This window comes from Excalfactoria chinensis, chromosome 2 (genome assembly GCF_039878825.1).
Source record: "Excalfactoria chinensis isolate bCotChi1 chromosome 2, bCotChi1.hap2, whole genome shotgun sequence".
Classification (NCBI taxonomy): domain Eukaryota; kingdom Metazoa; phylum Chordata; class Aves; order Galliformes; family Phasianidae; genus Excalfactoria; species Excalfactoria chinensis.
In genome coordinates this window covers 91,807,677-91,828,441 of record NC_092826.1, presented here as the reverse complement: position 1 = coordinate 91,828,441, position 20,765 = coordinate 91,807,677, and the positions used below count along the sequence as shown (strand labels likewise).

At 39.2% G+C, this 20,765-nt stretch overlaps 1 protein-coding gene across 5 annotated transcripts in view; it reads right to left on the bottom strand.

Annotated features, from left to right (window-relative positions):
* Positions 1-1,350: 1,350 nt before the first annotated feature.
* Positions 1,351-20,765, bottom strand: part of TPK1 (thiamin pyrophosphokinase 1) — a 133,626-nt gene continuing 114,211 nt past the window's right edge. For all 5 annotated transcript variants that reach the window (XM_072329980.1, XM_072329983.1, XM_072329982.1 and 2 more), the window contains one exon: positions 1,351-5,556. In XM_072329980.1, coding sequence (XP_072186081.1) covers positions 5,438-5,556 — 119 coding nt within the window. In that variant the 3' untranslated portion in view covers positions 1,351-5,437. The remainder of the gene's footprint in view (positions 5,557-20,765) is intronic.

Here is a 20,765-nt window from a genome sequence, read left to right as displayed (position 1 = left end):
AAATGAACAAAGACTCTAAGTAAGGGAAGATAGTGCTAGGACTTGTCTTTTCAGGAAGAACACAATGTGAAGTCTAAATTGCTCTTCTTCCCGGCTGTGGAATGAAACCCCCACCTTGGCAGAGAGCAGCTGGTAGAAGTCATTCTCAGGTTTGAAAAGGTCTTCTCCCGGAATCTCGCTTTCCAGTGAGAAGAGTGTATTGGGGCATTTGCATACTTGAGAAATTGCAACTTAAGCCAGCTGCTTTCCTCTGAAGAGGAGGGTTATTCTCCGCAGCTCTGAAAGGAAGGATTTTGAATTTATCATGTGTACTATTGTGCCCCGGTGACGCAGTGGTAGAAGTGCCACTTGCAACACTGGAGGCCCAGGTTCGAATCCTCCCTGTGGCGCAAGTGGTAGAAGTGCCGCTCTGCTACACAGAAGGCTCGAATCCCGGGAGTTGGACTCGATGATTTCTAAGGCCCCTTCCAACTCGCACGATACTGTGATACTGTGATACTTACACAAAGCATGCTTCCTTGCACCATTCCAAGGGCCTTCACCTTTATATAGAGGGACAGTTTACTTTCTCCTTCTCCACTGCTGCACTCATACCTTCTGTGAAAGAGAAAATGAACAAAGAATCTCTCTAAGTAAGGGGACTAGCACATTGAGTATCGCTAGAAGTTGTCCTTTCTTGGGACAACACTACATGAAAACAAAATCACTCTTCTTTCAGGATGCAGACTGAAATGTCCACATCGGCATGAAGCAGAAGGTTGAAGTCGCTTGTTCTTTGCTGCAACCAAAAGGTTTGAATAGGGGGTCCTCTGGGAATGATGCTTTCCACCAAGAAGTGCAGACTTGAGCACTTCCATAACTGAGAAAGTGCAACTTCAGCTGTCTGCTTTCCTCCAAAGAGGGGGGAACAATTTTGAATTCACATTGTGTACTGGATGAAAGCATGACTCCTCTCACTATTCTAAGCCCCTTCCCCTTTATTTAGACAGTTTGTTTCTTTTCTCCTCCGTTGCTACACTCTTACTTTATGTGAAGAAGGAGAAAATGAACCAAATCTCTCTCTGAGGAAGCTGAGTAGCTCTAGTAGTTGTGCTCTCGTGAAGAACACCACCTGAAGTCAAAATTGCTCTTCTTTCAGGCTGTGGAGGGAAAGCCTCCTCCTCAGAAGAACGCAGCTGACTGAAATAATGTTTTCAGTGAAAAACAGATTGCCCAAGTTTGCAGTTAGAAGCGATATGTGGCCTAAAGTGCAGAATTCCAGAAGGAAGGTGCTTACAGGGCTGAAAGTCAGAGGGAATGAAGAGTGCTGGGCCCAAAGCCAGAAGGAAATGACAACTTAATGTCAATTTTTATGACATTATCTTATTTTAAAGCTCTTGCACATACATTTTCTTAATGTACAATACAGTGACATACCATCAAATGTGACTTGCTGGTGGCAATTGCATCATCTTTTATTAAAGTTACAAGTCCCTAAAGTATCCCCTTTTTCTTCTGCCCAACTATCACCAAGGCAACATCAAAAGTTATACCAAATATTTGGAAAAAGGTTAAAGAAAATAGCTTTAATGTAATCATTACTGTTACATACAAATAAAATTTGTGTCTTTCAATGGCACCAAAGAATCCATTTCTACAGTGACACTATATTCATTATTAAAAATCTGTTTTTATCAGGAAACATATCTGCCACACTTTCCAAATCTTTCTTAATTTACCATCAATATAATCAACAGTTTTGATTTATTTATTTATTTATTTTTCAAAAAAAACCTTGTCATGGTTTTATGATTCTTGTTATTGGCATTCCACATCATAACATCATATAAAGCATGGGGAATTAAAGAGTTAATACGCCAGTTCTGCAGACTGGCAACTTTCCAAATACCTGGTTCTTAGAAGAATAGAACTACATACCCCAGAGGACTTTCCGTTCAGATGGAAGTTATGTCATGGGACAAAGCCACAGGTCTCACCCTCTTGCTTGCTGCCTGGCAGTGTGTGGGTATGCTCCCCAGCCGTGCACCTTCAATTCAAAGTAAGGCTTTTGGTTTCAGACACTCTTCTCTCTCATTCTATTTGATTTATTAGCTTTATTCCTATTTTATTGCGTTATCTTGCATTCCAATGTATTTATTAAAGTTTCCTCCTTAGATCATTACCACTGTTAGTTTTTGGGTTTTTTTGGGCCAGTGGGCCCAAACATAACTGGCTTTTATAGCAGAGTCCATTTGAGTTTTAGCTTTTTAAAAATATTTTGCTGGGATGACAAACTTTTCAGTTCCACTATTCAGTCTTTACATTTACATTTCCTGATATGTATTGAATTTGGCAGCATTTTTCTTCATATAATGTCTTTTCAAACTACAATCTTTGAAAACTGTTTCCTTAAAAATAAGGATAGTGCCATATTAATTATCATGACATAAAAGTACTCATCTATCCATTTTTCACTGAATACTCTTCCCACTCTTCCTTCATCCACATTTTTTATTCTTAATTCTTTTTTGAGGGGGGGATTCTGTTTTCTTCTAATAGGCCATCAGATGGTTAAAATATTAGTATTGGCAATCACTGCTTTTCACTCAAGTGGCACAAACACATGGCATGTGTAATACATACAGGTTTCAGCGCTATTGAGTGTGTGATGGACACAAGAGGAAGAGTCATCACTGTACTGTGCCCTTGCCTTCCTTTGGCTTTGACCCAGGCAGTGTCAATCAATCAGAGATCAATTATGACCAACCAATGGGTGTGCATCTGGGTCCAGGCTGGGCCACTTGGTGGGGAATTGTGCAAGGTCATGTGTGGTTTGTGGGCTGGGGATTGCCTGCTTTACAGGATACAGGATACTCAAATAATTTTATCAGTAAGTAAATAGTTTTGGATTCACATCTTAGCATGCTGCAAAATATGTGGCCCCGGTGACGCACGGTGTTAGAACCACCGCTTGCAACACCAGAGGGCCCGGGTTTGAATCCCCCCTGTGGCGCAAGTGGTAGAACTGCTGCTCTGCTACACTAGAGGGCTCGAATCCCGGGAGTTGGACTCGATGATCTCTAAGGTCCCTTCCAACTGGCACGATACTATGATACTATGATATTATGATATTAGATCCTTAGTTGTTAAGTTTCTTTTCAAGTATCTGCTTCAAAACTGAATGTAAAATATTTTTGATTTCCAGTTCTTCAGTGTATGTTTACCTGTGTGGACAGGTAAAATACTATTCTGTGACCACTAAACATGGCTAAGTTATGCCTCTAAGTTAAGTTAAATATTTAAAAACAGGATATATATTATAATACTAGTAATATTCTTCTGTCATGGTTTTGTAATTTTGTAATTTTGCTATCAGTATTCCACATCATAACATCATGTAAAGCATGGATAATTTTACCGAATGTGCTGCTCACAGAAGACTGCATGTCCCAGAGAATATCACAGTCAAGGACAAGTCACGGGACCAGGACACTATATAATCTCACTTCGGGGCTGGACTCTCTTTTTTGGATCCTTGGAGCCAGAGGGGGAGCATGTGGGAGCATTCCAGCCATTTTGCCTAGAGTTACAGTAGGCCTCTCGGTTTCGGGACTCACTCTCTCTCCTATTTTACTTGATTTGTTAGCCTTAATTCCAATTATATTGTATTATATTGTGTTGTCCTATATTTCAATATAGTATTTAGTAAATAAGTGTGCCTCCTTAGATTGTTGCCGCTGTTTTTCTTTTCCTTTTGGGCCAGCAACCCTGCAGGCCGGCTGTCCCCCTGTCACGGGTGCAGGTAGATTTTCGGTTAACCCATGACATCTTCCCAACAAGGCAATGGTGGGAAGCTAAATTACGCTTTATACAGGATCACTTGATGATGCTTGGTTAATTGAAGCTCTGTCCTCTCAGCAGAACTCTGAAGCTCTGTCCTCTCAACAGAGGCAGCTGAATGCTCATCATAATGAATGAGACATTATGACATTCACTGAAAAAGAAAAAAATCGCAACTTTGTAATTTTTTTTTTTTTTTTGTTAAATAGATTGCCAACTCACGCTGGGTTTTCAGATGTTCCTGATATGTTATTTCTCTTTCAAAGGGTACACAATCATATCTACCTACATTACAACATTTTCTTTTTAAATACTAGAGTGTTTCTTCTTACTTTTCTCTACTGTAATAGAATAATTCAAGAACGAAGGAACCTTGAGACATCTCCAGTCCAACCTCATGCTCAAAGCTGGGTCTGATGAGACTGCTTAGAGGTTTGTCCTGTTCAGTCCTTAAAAACTCTACAGGTGGAGAATATGCAGTCTCTTTTCAGAATCTGTTCCAATGCAAAGGAAGGTAGTGAGAAGACATAATTATTGTAAGTGATGAGCTAAAAGTCTATCAATTGGAATTGTTCTAATTAATTTTTAGATTTATCACCACTTCCAATTCATTTCTGCATTTGCAACTGATTCTACTTAACAGAAGAAAAAAAAAATTAGAAAAACAAAACAAAACAAAAAACTTTCATTGCTGATCTTTACTCTGGTGGCAAAATTAAGGAAATAAAATTTGGTTACTAAGACATGCAGTTTGAGGTTAAGTAAGTTTTCAGAAACAGTAAACAGTTCTTCAGGGAATCAACAAAAACTTATTCAGACTGCTGGAAAGGAAGCATAGTCTTGCTGACTTGTTTTGGATACTGGTTCTGTAAGACATTTACATACAGAATTACAAAGGCCTCTGCATATACTGATGTAGACTTTTCAAGTACTGAATATTTTGATTCAAATACTTTGATTCAAAAACTGCAGAAATTGGTAGATGGAATGCTCTTGGTCTGCATATTGAGAGCAAGAAATTTGTATTTCACTCCAAAAACTTACTAGAAAGATTTGATAACTGTAAAAGTTACAGAGTTACTTTGCATTGCAGACTTTAAAATCACTTAATGTTGTGAAGTCTGATGTTAGAGTTACAGCAAAACCAAAGCTTCTTCAATGGACAAATTTGCCTTATGAGTAGAAAGTTTCAACTATTACTCTTTTTGAGAAAATGTCACCAGCAACTATACATTTTAGAAATAGGGACTGGAAACAATTATGCTTCATGCTATCACCTTTTCATAATGAAAGTGTACTCTGTGCAACTAAGTACTGTATCTTTTTGGTAAAATGGGAAAAAATAGTTTAGTATTGTAATAATAGTTCAAACTAACCAGGTTAGTAATTTATTTACATATGCTTGTTTGTGATCATATAGAGTGGCAGTGAGTCTTCTGATTTGTTGTTTGTAGACTCAATTTGGTCTTAAACAACTTTTATTTCAGACCTGTTTTCCATTTATTACATTTATTATATACAGTGCATACTTATTCCCTTACAGTCAGCTTTACTGTCTCAATTCAGTGAAACTTTGAAGTAAGTTCACTTGGATTAGAAAAGACAGTTGCAGTTCATCTTAAAGTTTAATTGCCATTGTCCACAGCAAAGGCTTGTCTGTCTTGATGGTCACAGTCCCAGAGCTGTCATAGGTATTGGAAGTACTGACAAGGGTTCCAAACTTCAACACCTGGTTAGCTAAAAAAAAGAAAGAAAGAGGCTTAACGTAATATTAATTTTTGTTTAAACAAAAGCATTTAAAAATGGGCATTTGCTAGTCCCACAAAGAAGTCCCACATAAAACGACTGAGTAAATTTAACCTAAAAAAAAATAGCTTAGTAAATACCAGTTAGTTGGAAAAGTAAGAATTCCAAGATCTTCCTTTCTTTCAGTTTGCAAAACAAACCAAATGACAGGTGCCAGGTGGTGATCAAGAAGTGTGCAAAGCAATATATAAGTTATTTTCCGGGTATGAACAGAAGATAGATAAATATTCCAATTGTGGTCATGAAGGTGGGCTATAATTAAACTCATATACCATAATGCGACAATGAATGTTACACTGTCCACCAGTTGCTGTAAGCTACACAGGGGGAGTTGTTGCATGTCTTAACATGAGGAGCAGTCAGAAAAAATGGCAGGACATAAAATGTATTCAGTGTCCCATGCTAAATCTTCAGCTGCCTCTGCTCATTCCTTCTCCCACAAATTATGATCCTGAAATGCACTGAAGAAATTGTTTCATCTACTAGCTATATATGGTTGGAAAGAGAAAATAACATCTGAGTTTCACTTCTGCTTTAAACAGCAGATTCCTACCGTTTGAGTATCCTGGGAGTCTGCAGCACAACTGCAATGCAGTACACAAGATGATGAAGGAAAAAACAAGTAACATTGTACTCGATAATTATGCAACTAAAATAAATCTGCTATATCTTGCCAGGATGATTTTGGACACACAACAATGCTAGACAGGGTTCTTGACAAATGGCAGGGCAAGGGAGTTGTGTTTGCCTCTGGAAGTGAGAGCAGAGGCTGATGAGGCAGTGCCTCACTGCAATTGGTGTATGGGGTGAGGTTGCCAGAGAAGACAGATTTCACATCTCAGAGGTAAGCAGATCATTCAAGGAAGCTGAAGTAACACATGGGGAGAGGTCCCCATGTGAAAATACTCCCCAGACACTCCTGTTCTAAATCCTGTCTGGAAACACCCATAACTTGATATTTGGTTCCAACTATTTGTTGACAGACAACTACTCACAATTGGTTACTGTATATTTTGAACAGACGAAAATCCTAAAACATTATGAATCAACTTTTACCTTTCTTTTGTATTACCCCACTCATTTTGTATCATTTATTACTTCTTGCTCAAGATTATTACAATAATTCTTACCATTTTGGCTTTGCATCTGAAATAATGGCTTTGTAGAAGGCAAGAATTAAGAACAATGTGGCAGCTTAATGAAACCAAATTAAAGCAGTATTTCCTCGTGCATAAAATGAAAATCTTGTTTGCCTTTCTTAATAAAAACTTCTTGCCCATTAGGTGGCGACTTTTAGCTTTCTCTCAGATTTTTTTTTTTTTTTTTTTTTTTTTTTTTTTGCACATGGATCAGTTTGAAATGCTGAAATGAAAAATGCAAAGACTATTTCAAAAATTACTGTTAATTCACATTGACCAAATGGACAAATTCCAATTACTTAGTTTAACAATCAGACAACTTTTCCACTAACACAATTAAAAATGCATGCTTTCTACGCAATATGCTTAAACCAGTAAAGAAGATAAGAGGATGTACATACATACTATTTCCAGGAAAACTTCCTACTGCATCAGGCACTATGATGTCAAGTATACATGGACAAAAAAGTGAAAAATTCTACCAGTTCATACTTGATCCTTTCCTTATCTTTTTAATAGCTTTTAGTATGCTTTGTTAAGTTCTAGCAACAAAGCCATTCTCACTGCTGATTTTATTTTTCTGAAATGTCTTCCAAAGAAAACAACCTTTTTTCTGTCTTGTAATTATATTTATAGTTTTGACAGGTAACAGAACTGATGCAAAAGAAGGATTTCAGTTTGTGATTTTTATAAAATTTCAGTCTGGAGAAGACCTGGAATGTTTACAATTCAGTAATTAAAGTAATGTTTATTTGTTGTTGAAAACTTTCCTTAAGATAAATAGTGATTTTTTATTTTTTATTTATTTTTTATTTTTTTCTCACAAGAGAATTCAAGGGCTGATTTAGATGAAAAGATTCAGCAAAAGTGAGAGACCCCTCCAGATCCCAGAAGCACTAGACCCATTTTCACTTAAAGTTTGGCTTAGTGCTTTGGTTCCAAAAGAACTGTGTTTACTGACAATAAACTGTGAGAAAAAATATTCTACCAGCTCTTCCAGGGTAGATCTGCTATTTTTCATTGCTTTCCATTCATAAAGTCAGTGTGTCTCAGTGGCACTGTGTCTAGGTGTCTGTGCCTCAAGGGAGTGGGGATTGCACAAGAACATTACCAAGTCATAGCTCTACAGTGCGCTTATGAAGTGTGACTGCTCTGGAGTTTAGAAATAATAACAATAAAAATGTTACTAAAACAAATGCCACGAAGAAAAAAACTAAAGCCTAAAATTACATTTATAAAATCCTTATCAAGATTATATCTCTAGAACAGTTGTGTGGTTTATTTTTCTGCTGGCAGTGCTAAAAATAAATGAGACCCAAGGATGCTGCCAGCTGATGTGCTCACTACTGCACTGCATGCTTTCAGGCTGTAAAATGAGAAAACAGACTTCAACTGCAGCTGCATTTGGCCTACTCATACAATCAGCTGATGCAAAAACACTAACTCCTGGTATCAGGTAACCTCATTAATGGTCATGGTCTAGTAGACTTGTAGTCCTTATTCAAAGGACCTTATTTAAGGTATTTATAGGAGAAGAAAACTTACATTAAAATTGAATTAATGTAACTTATACAGAGCTTGAGGGAGGCATATGCAACAGAGAAGAAATTTCTTTGTATGCCTATCATATGTGGCAAAAGCAAATCATGTCATTAAAGACTTAATTGAATGAGCAGGTCTTCTGGTTATTCCTACATTTGTAAGAGAACCATGGATGACGTGGGGAAACTGAGGGTTAACTAATGATCATGTTGGACAGAGTTCACAAGTGGCAAGACCCTCCTTATCCAGGAGCAGATTTGGTGATGGCAGTGAATTTGTTGTGAGAACAGCAGAACAGCCATACTTGATGTCTTTAGATAAAGACAGTAAGTCAAATGGAAGCCTCCTGGCCATCAGTAAAACAAGGGTCCCCACTCCATGGGATTTCAGCAACAGCTCAGAGCCTTACTGATGCAACCACAAGTCACACCCCCACAGTGAGCATATCATACTGTAATAGACTGTAGTAGCCACACTACACTGCCTTTTCTCAGCCATGTGTCTTGCTTACTTCTTGAAATATGTAACGTCACACCTTGCTGATTTCCATCACTCAAAATAGAAGTAGATAGACTCCCAGCATGGGTGTTTGGAATATCAAAATAATTAAGTATAATAAACAAATATAATTAAATGTTAATTATCAGCCTTATTACAAGCAATGCAGTTCTTTCCCCTAAGCAAATGTTGCAACAAAATAATAAGAAATTAAGATTCATAAGCTAAAACACAAGTTAAATAGTGAATTACCGTTTGGTATCCTATTACAGTTTATCTGGAGAGGTCTTCTATAAAGGTCTGTGCTAGGAGCAAAAATCTGCATTTAAATTGGAAGTATTAGTTATGCATAAGCTTTTTTAAAAAAGTTGATAGCCTGATTTTTCTTTCATTTCTCCTCTTTTCACACTTGTCATTATTCTGACTTCACTGAAGTCAATTTTATTTTACATAAATGTATACAAAGGAAAAAACTGGGTCCTTGATATCTGTGCAGTGGGAACTGCAGAATGGGAAGTTGCAAATAGCTGGAATTTACAATAAAGCACATAGTGTTTTCAGTACTGATACTATATAGAAGTGCCTCAAAGGCTGGCTGGATCTGCGTGGACGTGACAGGACCACACAGAGCTTGGAGTAAGCAGGGATTACATTTGGCAATTTTTACAAGTGCTATAACTTTTGGTAGTTGTTTATGCAGTACACAGCAGTATTTCTGTAACCTCACCAGACCCATATGAGCGAGCTCACAAAATCAAGATGTGGCCCCATCTTGCCCAGAACACCTAATTGCCCAGGTTCTGGGGAACTGGGTATCCCTGATCCAGGTGTAGTGAACAGTGTCAGTTAGGGGCCCTCCAGCAGAGTGCCCAGCTGCATGCCGGTGGCAGTGCAGGAGGTGGCAGTGAAAGCACGTACTAGCTTAACTGTGTCATTTAAAAAGAGAAAGCATGTTAATGGAATGGCATGTTCTATCCTGGATGGAAACCACCCATGTTGGTTGAGCCTTCAGAAATGCAAATGGATGTTAGAAGTTTCCACACTTATTTCCAGCAGAATTCTCCAGCTTTGTAATCATGGCACTGTAGGAATAGCTAGAACTCCTACTGTCACATCACCTGCTTGGGAGCAATGAGAAGATGTTAAAAAATGTTAAAAAATGTTAAAAAATGTTAAAAAATGAAGGTAAGAAATTGAGAGCTTCTATACCAGTGTCACTGCTACAACTGCTGCTTCCCCCAGATCAATAGGAATCATTAACAGCAGAAAGTCTCCATTGCCTATTATCAGTATTTTAGCACTACTAACAAGATGTGCTCCATCTTGTTAAAGCAGATGTTAGATGTAAAAGAACAAAACAGTATTTATCTTCATGCACAAAACACACCATCAATAAAGTAGCTATGCCTTTGTCTGAAACATTTCTGTGAGAGTGGGTAATTACTATTTCAAAGCCTACCCTGATCAACCCTGACAGCTTACAAGGCACGTGCACAGCTTCTTGCTTTCCCTGACAGCTGAGCACAGGTGACCAACTAATAAACTCTATTATACTTCTAATAGATTCCACTTACCTTCGCCTTCCTGGCAGCACTGCTTCCTTTCAATGCATTGAGTAGGATTTGTAGGAGTAGAATTTGGGATGAGATCATTTGCATCCCTTCATTTACTGTGGATTACTTAGAAATCTAGACCAGTTTGCTTTCTTCAGGAAAAGACAACTGGACATAGATAATTTCACCACAAGGATGGAGCCAGAGAATTATTTCTGTTACAAAACGTCCCCTAGGAACAAGTATTATGATTTTTAATTCTACTCCTTTGTCTTTTTGTTAAACAAATAATTAATGTTTACTAACACCCTGTGTACCTCTAATATCTATAAAACCATTACTGATCCCATTTATCCTCAAGCCTATATGGTAAACGTGCAACATGTCAACACATACTCATGGAGTTGCAGCTACTCTGAGCACACTCACAGGCAACCCAGCACAGGGCACGTGCCTGAGACAGAACATGAAATCCAATAGGAGATTCTGTTCTCAGTCCAGTGACTGGGTTGGATCAGATTGCTTCCCCGCCCTCAGAAAAATTAAGGATTTCATTGAAATCATGTCTTTGCCCACTGTGTCTTTGCAATTTTCTGTCTAAGCCACAGTGTCAGATTGTTGTTTTTTTTCCCCTCTCCTTTCCAACAAAAATGTAACTTACCATGACACAGCAAAACCCCTTTTTAGCCAAAAATAACCACTGCTTCTCCTTTACCCTGCACCAGAGCACTTGGCTCCAGGAAGGCTGCAGGAGTGGTAACATGCATGAATCTATCAGTTGTGTTTGCAAAAAGCTCATCTAAAGTTCTTCTCTGTTTGCTTTTGCAGTCTGTTTTTGGATACAGAACTCAGGCTGGTGGTCGATACTGCAGCTACAAACAGATTCTATTGAGAGGATTGTCCCCATAATTAAGAAAAGGAGATGCATTATTGAAAACAAATTCTTAGTCTCATCGACTACCAAAGATTTCATTTGAGTGAAAAACTGGCTGCTGAGGATCCTTGAGCTAGTTGTGCTCTCAGAAACAGTCTGACTGATTTCCTGTAACAATTTCCAATAAGAACAGTGCCCTCAGTCTTGCTCTGCTTTCTCCTCCTGAGCCCTGCAAAGCCTTTTTTTCTCCTCCCTCTCCACTTTAATCAACTAGCTAGCAGTTTATCCTCTGTGTTCAGAAATGGGGCACACACTTCCAAGCCCTGGGACTACTGAGGCTTCAGTAGGAAATTAATATATATTAGCTTTAAAATAAAACAAACAAACAAAGAAAAAAACCCACAAAAATATCTTTTTAATGACAGATTTAATTTTGTTTTAAAAACCAAACCAAAACATCTCACGATCAAAGAAAAGCTATATAAATAATACTTTTTCATGTCAGTCTTTATAAGGTGTTTGTGGATTTTGTTTACATACATATGGAAGAGGCTATGCTTTTTACACTATTGCCTCAAAGTTTGCTGAAGATGGACAAGTCCAGGCAAGCCCTGGGCAGGGGATGATAAATCCTTTGTCTGAGGGAAACAGATGGACAAGTCCAGTGGCAACAAGAGAGATAAGCTGCAGATGAATGGCCGTGGTCTTTTCTGTGGGCTTATCTCAAGGAAGATGGCCATCTCAGGGGTACTCACATGACTCTGACCCAAGTCCCCAGTCACGTATGCAGGGAAGAAGTAGGATAAAAAGAGCAACATGGACAAACCATGATGTTAGGTTTTCTGACATCAGATGCCTCACTTGGTGAACAAGGAGATTTCTGACATCAGATGCCTCACTACATGAACAAGTTGGTTTTCTGACATCAGATGCCTCACTACACGAACACCTGCATGCCTGCATGCAGAAGAACGTCAAGATAGGTATCTGGCCTCAGATTCCTCTACTGTCGCCCTACTGTTGCCAACGGACTCTCCTGGGAAAGCTGCTTGAGACTCTGCTCCGTGAGACCTCGCTGCTCCTTCCACTGACTGCTCTGCGCTGCACTGGTCTACTGCTTGTCGCCTGCCACTCTGCTGCTGCTCTCCCCTACTCCCTTTTTTCCTCGGACCAACAAAACGACATGTGATGGGACGCTGCTGCATCCAGGTGGTGACAACCCCTGCTTTTACAGTTCTTGCCTTTTCCTACCTTTCCTATTGCCCACTTTCCCATCCTCATCGCCCTAATTTTGGTATTCTCTGCTCTCCCTTCCCCATCCCCTCAGCTGACTATTATTTCTAATAAACTGGTTGGAACAACATTTGAATGTTTTCTTCTTAATCTCACACTGGGCATAATATATCAAAAGAACCTTGCCTCCCTCCTGTAAATTGGAGTGAGACAACATACATTATATGGCTTCATTTCACAAAAACAACAAAAAAACAAAGCATTGCTAACAGCACCATTTAGTCACTTTAAACAGATGCTGACAGTGAACATGAGATTATTTGCCTCCTTTGTACTCATACATTAAGATATCATTTTAAACATTTGTTCAGAAGCCATTTTTTGTCCTGCCTATTTGATATTTGGGGATTTTTAATCAGATTCTGTGAATTCTTTTGTCTACGAAATATCCTATGAAATATCTGCACCATTTTTATCCCAGCATCACTGAAAGTTTTCTGTCCAATGCACAGCTCAAGTTGCAGTGATGCTGAATTCACCAGGTGAGAAACCGGAGGAGCCTTCTTGATTTTGGTATTCAGCCTTTTGTTTGCTTCTAAATGAACAGGCACTACAGATGAGAACTTTGACTGAGAAAGAGAAATTCAGGCCAAAAGCTAAAGTGAGATGCAATTTCCAGAAGGGTTACTATTTCTTCTGAACTGCAAGATAGGTTGCTGCTCACAGGGAGCGGTGTGATCCACTTTGCTGAAGGATGCAAAAAAAATCTTGCTCCTTCTGCTTTTTGATACCTTTCATCATTCTAAATATAGGGAAGTGTCTTAGTTTCATCTTGGATATAACTGTTTTTTTTCAGAGTTTCTGGTATGGTGCTATGTTTTTGATTCAAGGAGAAAAACAATGTTGATAACAGCAATGTTTATAGTTGCTGCTAAGAAGTGTCGTACAGAGCCAAGGCCATGTTCAGTGAAGGGCCCAAGAAAATGGGAGGGAACAGAATTGGGACAGCTGGTTTAAACTGGTCAAAGCAATACTCCATATCATATGACAATATGTGGAAAGAGTTTTGAAGGGGGTAGAAATTCATCTCTCTCTCTTCTGGTGTTTGGTAGGGTAGATGGGCATCAGCTGGGGGTGTGAAAAGCACACTTCCAAGAGAGCTTGTGCATCACTTGTTATACACATTTGTGTATATATGTATATATATGTATGTATATATATGGTCATAACTATTATCCTTTTTCTTTTCTCTATCTTAGTAAACAGTTTATTTCAACAAGCAGGTCCTACTCTGTTAGCTTTTTTAAATTATTATTCTCTCCCGCATCCCATGGGGAAGAAGGGAAAATGAGTGAACAACTGTTTGGTGCTCAGCAAACTGCTGGGTACAATACTAAATACTTATATACTTATATACTAAATACAATACTTACAATACTAAAGCAAATAGTTGATGCTGGGACAACACTTGCACAGATACTGCCCTGTTCAAAAATCGGAATAGAACAAACATAATTTTTCCCACAGTGAAATCAAGACACAAATTCTCAACAGATAGCATTTTCAGATATCAGGTTTCCATATTTATCTTGTCTTTTGGAAATCAATCTTTTACAATGTGAATATGGAGAGGCAGAAAAAAGATGAGAAAAAATTGCATAATACCACTCTTCCAATTTACTTATCTTGTGACTCCATAAGGCATCTCTCACGCTCAAGTAATGAGCTTTTTACTAGTAAACACAAAAATAAGACATAGTCCCTGCAAAGTAAAATCAACAACAAATATAACCCTTTCACTCTACTAAATGCTAGAAAAATGCATTGAAAGAAAGTTAAATTGCTTAAATTTCTTAATGTAATATATTTATGTCAGTATAACGCATGGACTATGTTTCCAGTAAAAAATGGGGGAAAAGCTCTTTGTGACTCAAGCTATATTGGAAAAGAAGCAACAAGAAATACATTTATTGTGGAATAAAAGTTTTGTCACATTGAATCAAATAAAGACTATCTAGATCTCTAGAGTACATTTACCTGCAATTTCTGCAGTAAATCATACATTACTGGTAGAGCTATCTATTTTCAGAGGTGGCCTGCATTGGCAATGACAGGCTATTTACTTCTAGCCTTGAGGTTCAGAGTTCAGACGCCTTTTATTACCCTAAGAAAGGTTTGGAGACAAAGCCTTGGGTCTCTAACCCATGCCAACAAAGATGAATATATTTTAAAAAAACTCTGAAACACTGCTTTAGGTTTTTCTTTTGTGCGTTACGTGCTGTCACGCCACAAACAAGCACAATATAACACATTCAAGTCATGAAACTCCCTCCAGTATTTCCAAGAGCAAGTATTCAAAAATTATGCTTTACATATCTCATATGGGTACAAAGAGAAACATCATGTTGCCTTTCATTGAAAGGAACTGAATTGACTGACTGTTTGTCTCTAAATCTGTGAGTCTCTAAATTAGAAGCATAGCATGAAGTGGAGGAGATACCTCTAGAAGAGGCATCTGGTGAACACTTCAAAGTCACTTCTGATTCACCACTCAAAATCTTCCTTCATGAAGTCTGTATCGTGAGTCTATGAGACAGAAGGTCCTGCAGCAATAATGCAGATAAGTGCAGATTACTGTAGAGTCTGCACTGGAAAAAAAGTAATTATCTTTATGTATATCCTTGAAGCAGTGAGTACCAGCAGGTCTTTTCAAAAGCCCCAAGACCTGCATTCCCCAAAAGGAAAGACCAGGAGCGAAGAGGTAGGTATTGACTTCTGTGCTATAACTCAACTCTTCTCAGATTCAAGACAATTCAGTTTGCCATCTACAGGATCAAATGCAGCTTCAGATTCCTAGGGGAAGCAAACCACCAGACAGCTTTTGGCAAGAAGGTTTTTTTTGGCAAGAAATGCCAGCAGATAACTGTTTTTAATACTCCACCTACACGTTGCTAGGCATAGAAATCAAAAGACAGCCAAAACACAAGTGAAATTTGAATGAGACTAGAGTGATTCATGACTGCAACAACTTGCTTACCTGGGGCGCATCACCTGCATGCAGACATAACCTTAATCAAAGCAGTCTGATACAAATGGTGTCATTTAATAGGGAACGACTTAAGCTAACTCAACCTAGTATGTAAACACCTTGTGTTGATCGTGTGGGAATTAAATGTTGTTTATGCATTTAGAGCAAGATAAGAATATTTTATTTCATGGTCTCAATATATAAGTGAAGCAATTTGTAGTTATTAAAAATTAGGTAAAAGTCATGGATACAAAGACTGCAGCTCCTGTCTGTCCAGCTGTCTGGAATAAAACTATTAATTTTCGGTGCTGGTCTGTGAAAGTCAAACCTGTTTTTTTTTTTTTTTTTTTTTTTTTTTTGTCTCAAAGCTTGCTTTGTGAGGCCTTACTGGTGATAAGACTCTGAATTATCCAGGGGGGTGAATGGTGGGTGTCACCATGCCACAGTACCTCTGCTTATGATAGCAAAGATAAGCAGAAGCAGGACAAGCAGTCTTTTTCAGGGGTGCTGACTGAAGGAGCTGACCACTGCAAAAGGCAATACTGCTTGCACATGGCAACGGAGGCACCGCTTCCTGCTCCTTTATCTGTTGGCCCAGGAATGTCGCACTAAACTGAGAGAAAAGAACACCCACAGAAATGGGGGATAAAAGGCCCTTGCTAAACTAGGGACTTTGGAGATAAACTCCCAAAGACACCTTTGATGAGAATTCCCTGAAGGGAAAACCTCTTCAGAAGAATCTCCCAAGGCCTGCTTGCTGCGGAGATTCCTGGCTTTCTCCCATCCCATGTGGCGATCAGACCAGTTCCTGAGATCAACGGACCTATTGTGTACCTCGCTGGACTCACGGTGGTGACTATTTCTTTTGCTCTCTACAGACACTCCTTGCTTATATTTCCTACCTTTCCTATCGCCCAGCTTCCCATCTCCCTAAACGGCTAGGACTTGTAATAAACTGGTTGGACCAACATTTGAACTGTTGCTTCTTAATCTCATGCCAGGTATACATATATCAAAGAACTTTGCCTCCCTCCTATAAATTGGAACGCGACATTGACAAACAAGACCTGAGTAATAATGGATCCAAAGAGGAAATGTTAAAATCATTAACAATATACCTGTATAAACTAGCAACAATGTATGTTTAGATATAAATATATATATGTAAAGTTTCATTGTACACATTGTAAAAATAGACAAGTCGTGACATACCCAAGGATATGCCTGAAGGATCAGGCAGTATCAGGAAGTATCAGAAAGGACTGGAATCACTCCCCCGGGGCTCTTTGTTTAACAAAGCATCCCTCAGACAGAATGGAAGAAGCTTTGAAGGGAATCAACATATCAATATGATAATAGTACTGAGACATCTTGGAAACAGAAACAGGAGGATGGTGACTGACTGCCACAACATAGCGCATGAATTAGCAAGTGTCAGAATGTAACTAACAAATGTAAACCTCAGGTAAAATTGTAACCTGGAATACCCAACCAAAGGAGAAACAGGGGAGGGGAAATGCATTGGAGAGAAGGTATAAAGCAATCGCAAATAAAAACTGCTTTTATCGGAGACCAAAATTATTGAGGTATTTCTAACAATCACAACCTGAAAATGAATAGGGAACGCAAGTTCAACCGTTCCAGATTTTGAGTAGTGTCTAACCCTGACATTTGGCCTGAACTTCACAAACAAACATCTCTCTCCGTTCAACTACAGGCATCTCCAAATCAAACTGTCCATTTCACCTGCTTGACACAGCAGGTCTTTGCAGTGACTGTATCTTAATTCCTTTTGCTAAAAACATTAGTCAGGTCAGCTCAGCCAACACTTGGGACTGAAAAAGCTGATCTTATCTGGAGCACATCAAGAAGCATTAAAGTATACTGCTCTGATTGCAGCAATAGAGAGTCTGCTTGGGGAGAGTGAGGCAGTGAAGTACTTCTCCCATTGCTGCATCAGGAGCACAGGGAGGACACAGCCTCAGGGGAGTATGTAAAGATATAACTTAAGGGCATGTCACAGCAATCCCTTTTGAATAAGTAATCCCAAAATGACTTCTTCCTCATTTGCAATTAAATGTCTCTGTTTCAGGCTCAATTCCTACACAAGCACTCTGGTTAATACAAATGTTTAAAGCAAGTACCTCATCTCTAGTGAAAACACTTTTTTTCAGGAGAGAATAGCAGTACAGAAGCAAGAAACTCCAATTCAGATCAGCTTGCTGCTCCTTTTACTTACAATTGGTATGTGGTTTAACAGAGATAAGCCCTCAGTTACATATGTGAATCCATTGATTAATTCTAATGCCTGTAGTACTAATTCAGCACATGATTTTAGGCAGTCAAGCTCAAAGTCCTCTCCAACAAAATGAGGGGACAAAATTTCCTACTTTTAAAAACTCTCTGGGCTCATATCAGACTATCCTAGCACCTGCTAGACTATCCTAGCACCTCTTTCCCTTCACCTGTAGCTTACTGAGCCCTCTTGGGTTAAACTTCATTTTTAGTCATCTACTTTTCTATGCAGAACCAAGCTAAATCTTGAGGAGAGACATAAATTAACTTCTTCCCCCAAGAGAAAAGACTTTGAAAAGGCACTTGGAAAAATTTCATATTGATGCAGAATAAAACAATTTATTCTGAAGATGTCAACTGAGCAAAAAAGCATAAATAACCACGAAGTTCTTGGCAACTTTTCTGTAGTTTGCTGTGTTATTGAAGACATTTTTGTGTTTGCACAAATGAGTACAAATATTATCTGACCTGTAATTAGCCCATCAAAAATTTGGAGTAAAAATTGCTCATGATGACATAATATTAACCTGCCAAGATCTGAAGAACAGCTCTTAGAGAGGAGTAGAGTTTGACAGCGGCTATATCTCTTATTAGAGACTATGAGAACTGCATTCTGTAGTGCAAAGGTATGCAGAGGTATACAATAGGAAAGAAATAGGGAGAGTGAGAAGAAAACTACCTAACTTCTTTCTTGTAATGAATTCAGATGCCAAAAACATTGTTTTCCACTTTATATAATGAAATGTAAGCAGAAGAGAAGGGGTGTCAAAAGTCTTCCTATGAACAGTGTAGATGGGTCCTGGAGTCAGAATGGCTACTCTTGAGATGCTGCAGTTTAAACACTGCCTTTAGCTTTAAAGTGCATAAAATCAACACTAAGCTCATGCAGTCTGCTGCAGTTACAACAGAAATGAGAAGGAATCCTACTGAGGACAATGGATTCAACACATTTATACCCAAGTACAGGGCACTGGCACATCAGGCTCATGTGGTATTGATTCTCCAGCTAGCAAAGATGCCCCCCTTCCCTCACAATTTCAGGCATTGTGTCCATTTTATATCTCAGCTGGGGTTTAACAATGGGCCTGAAAAAGTTCTTCATTGTGAACTTGATGATTTTCATTTTTATTTTATAATTGTATGTGATGGGGCACTGGCACAGGCTGCCCAGAGAAGCTCTGGGTATACCATCCTTGCAGGTATTCAAGACAAGATTGGATAGAGCCCTGGGAAACATTGTTCAGTGGGATATCTCATGGCAGGAGATGAATCTGGATGGGCTTTAAGGACTCTTTCAATCCAAGACATTCTACAGTTCTAGAGATTCCTAGACTGCTATAGTGCTCAGAGAAATGAGAGAGAATACAAAGAACTGGTGAGAACAGCCAAATGAAGAGGAGTTTGGCCATAACAGAAATTCAAGTGAAAATAGTAACAAAAAATAAATGCATTCAAATGTCAGAGTTTAATATCCTGCAGGTGTCACGGGTTACCTAGATTTACCTGCCTGTGACAGGGGCAGCTGCCCCATAGGGCCCCTGGCCCAGAAATGAAGGGAAAAGGGGAATGGAAAAAAAACAGTGGCAGCAATCTAAGGAGGCAAACTTATTTTACTAAATACAATATCGGAATACAAGACAACACAATATAATACAATATAATTGAGTCTAATAAATCAAACAAAACAGAGAGAGTCCCTGAAAACTGAGAGGCCTACTGTGAACTCTAGGCGACATGGCTGGAATGCTTCCCACTCCTTGAGAGTCTGAGAGAGAGAGAGAATTCCAGCCTGGGAGCGAGATTATATATGTCCTCCTCCCGTGATTTATCTCTGCACGTGACGTCCTCTGTGATATGTAGTTCTCCTCTGAGAGCTGAGTACTCGGAACACTGCCATTCCATGGCACATGATGTTATGATGTAGAATATTGACAGCAACACCACAAAACCATGACAGCAGGTTAGATTCATTCAAAAGCAAAATTAGAGAAAAACCACCGTGACGGCAGAAGTTTCAAAAAACCTACCAAAAGCGCCATTTCAACCATTTTAGCAAAGACTTCAGGCAGATTAGCTTCATAGCAGAAGTTCTCACCAGGAAGCCTTCACAGAATGATAAAACAGTAGCAAAGCACGTTAGGAAGGGAGGGCACAAATCCTGAGGTGCAGAAGCACTGATGAGATGTGTCGGAGCCAGGAGGTGACAGCAGCCGAATCCTCCCACAGGTATTAAACCTGCCACTAGGGAGTGACTGGAACAGAATGTAGAGAGATGGAAGACAGTGGCATGGCAGCTTGCAAAGGCAGTTCATGCAGGACAGGTGAGCAGAGAGTACCCTGCATGCTAGAGAGATATGCTCATTAGATCATCATCACCATCAAAGTACAGGGTCTACTCGAAGTGCAGGATTACTGCCCTCTGAGGTGAGAGTCATGGAATGTCATGGTATTTGTCTCTGCCAGGAAGGATACCACAACCCTGACTGAATTCAGAGCCAACTGTGTAGCTGTCCAGACCTCCAGCTGTGTACAGCAGTAGAGTACACAAACCTTTCACTGGCATGGCAGGACAGTGTAAAATGCAAGTAGGTAGATCATCTGCTCTGCCTCATGGCTAGGCTACAGGATGAAATACATAGTTAAAAAGTGTCATGGGAGACAAACAGAAGGAGAAGGGAAACTACTATTTACCCATTCACAAACAGGTTATTTCAAAGGAAAAAAACTACAAAACCAAAGGCAGCCTGTATCCCATCAGGTTGAGGAAAAAGAAAAATTGTCAGGCTGGAGGCAAAAACGCAAAAGAAAGGAGAGGATGGAAGCAAGTCTGTACTTAAAGCTACAAATGAAGATCCTTCTTGCCTGCTCTACCAACCCCCTCAGGTGCCTCTCTACAACATGTATGAGGCACTGGATGTGGAAGGCCCATCTGTGAGTGATAATGGCTCACTCAAACTAGACAAACTAACAAAACCAAA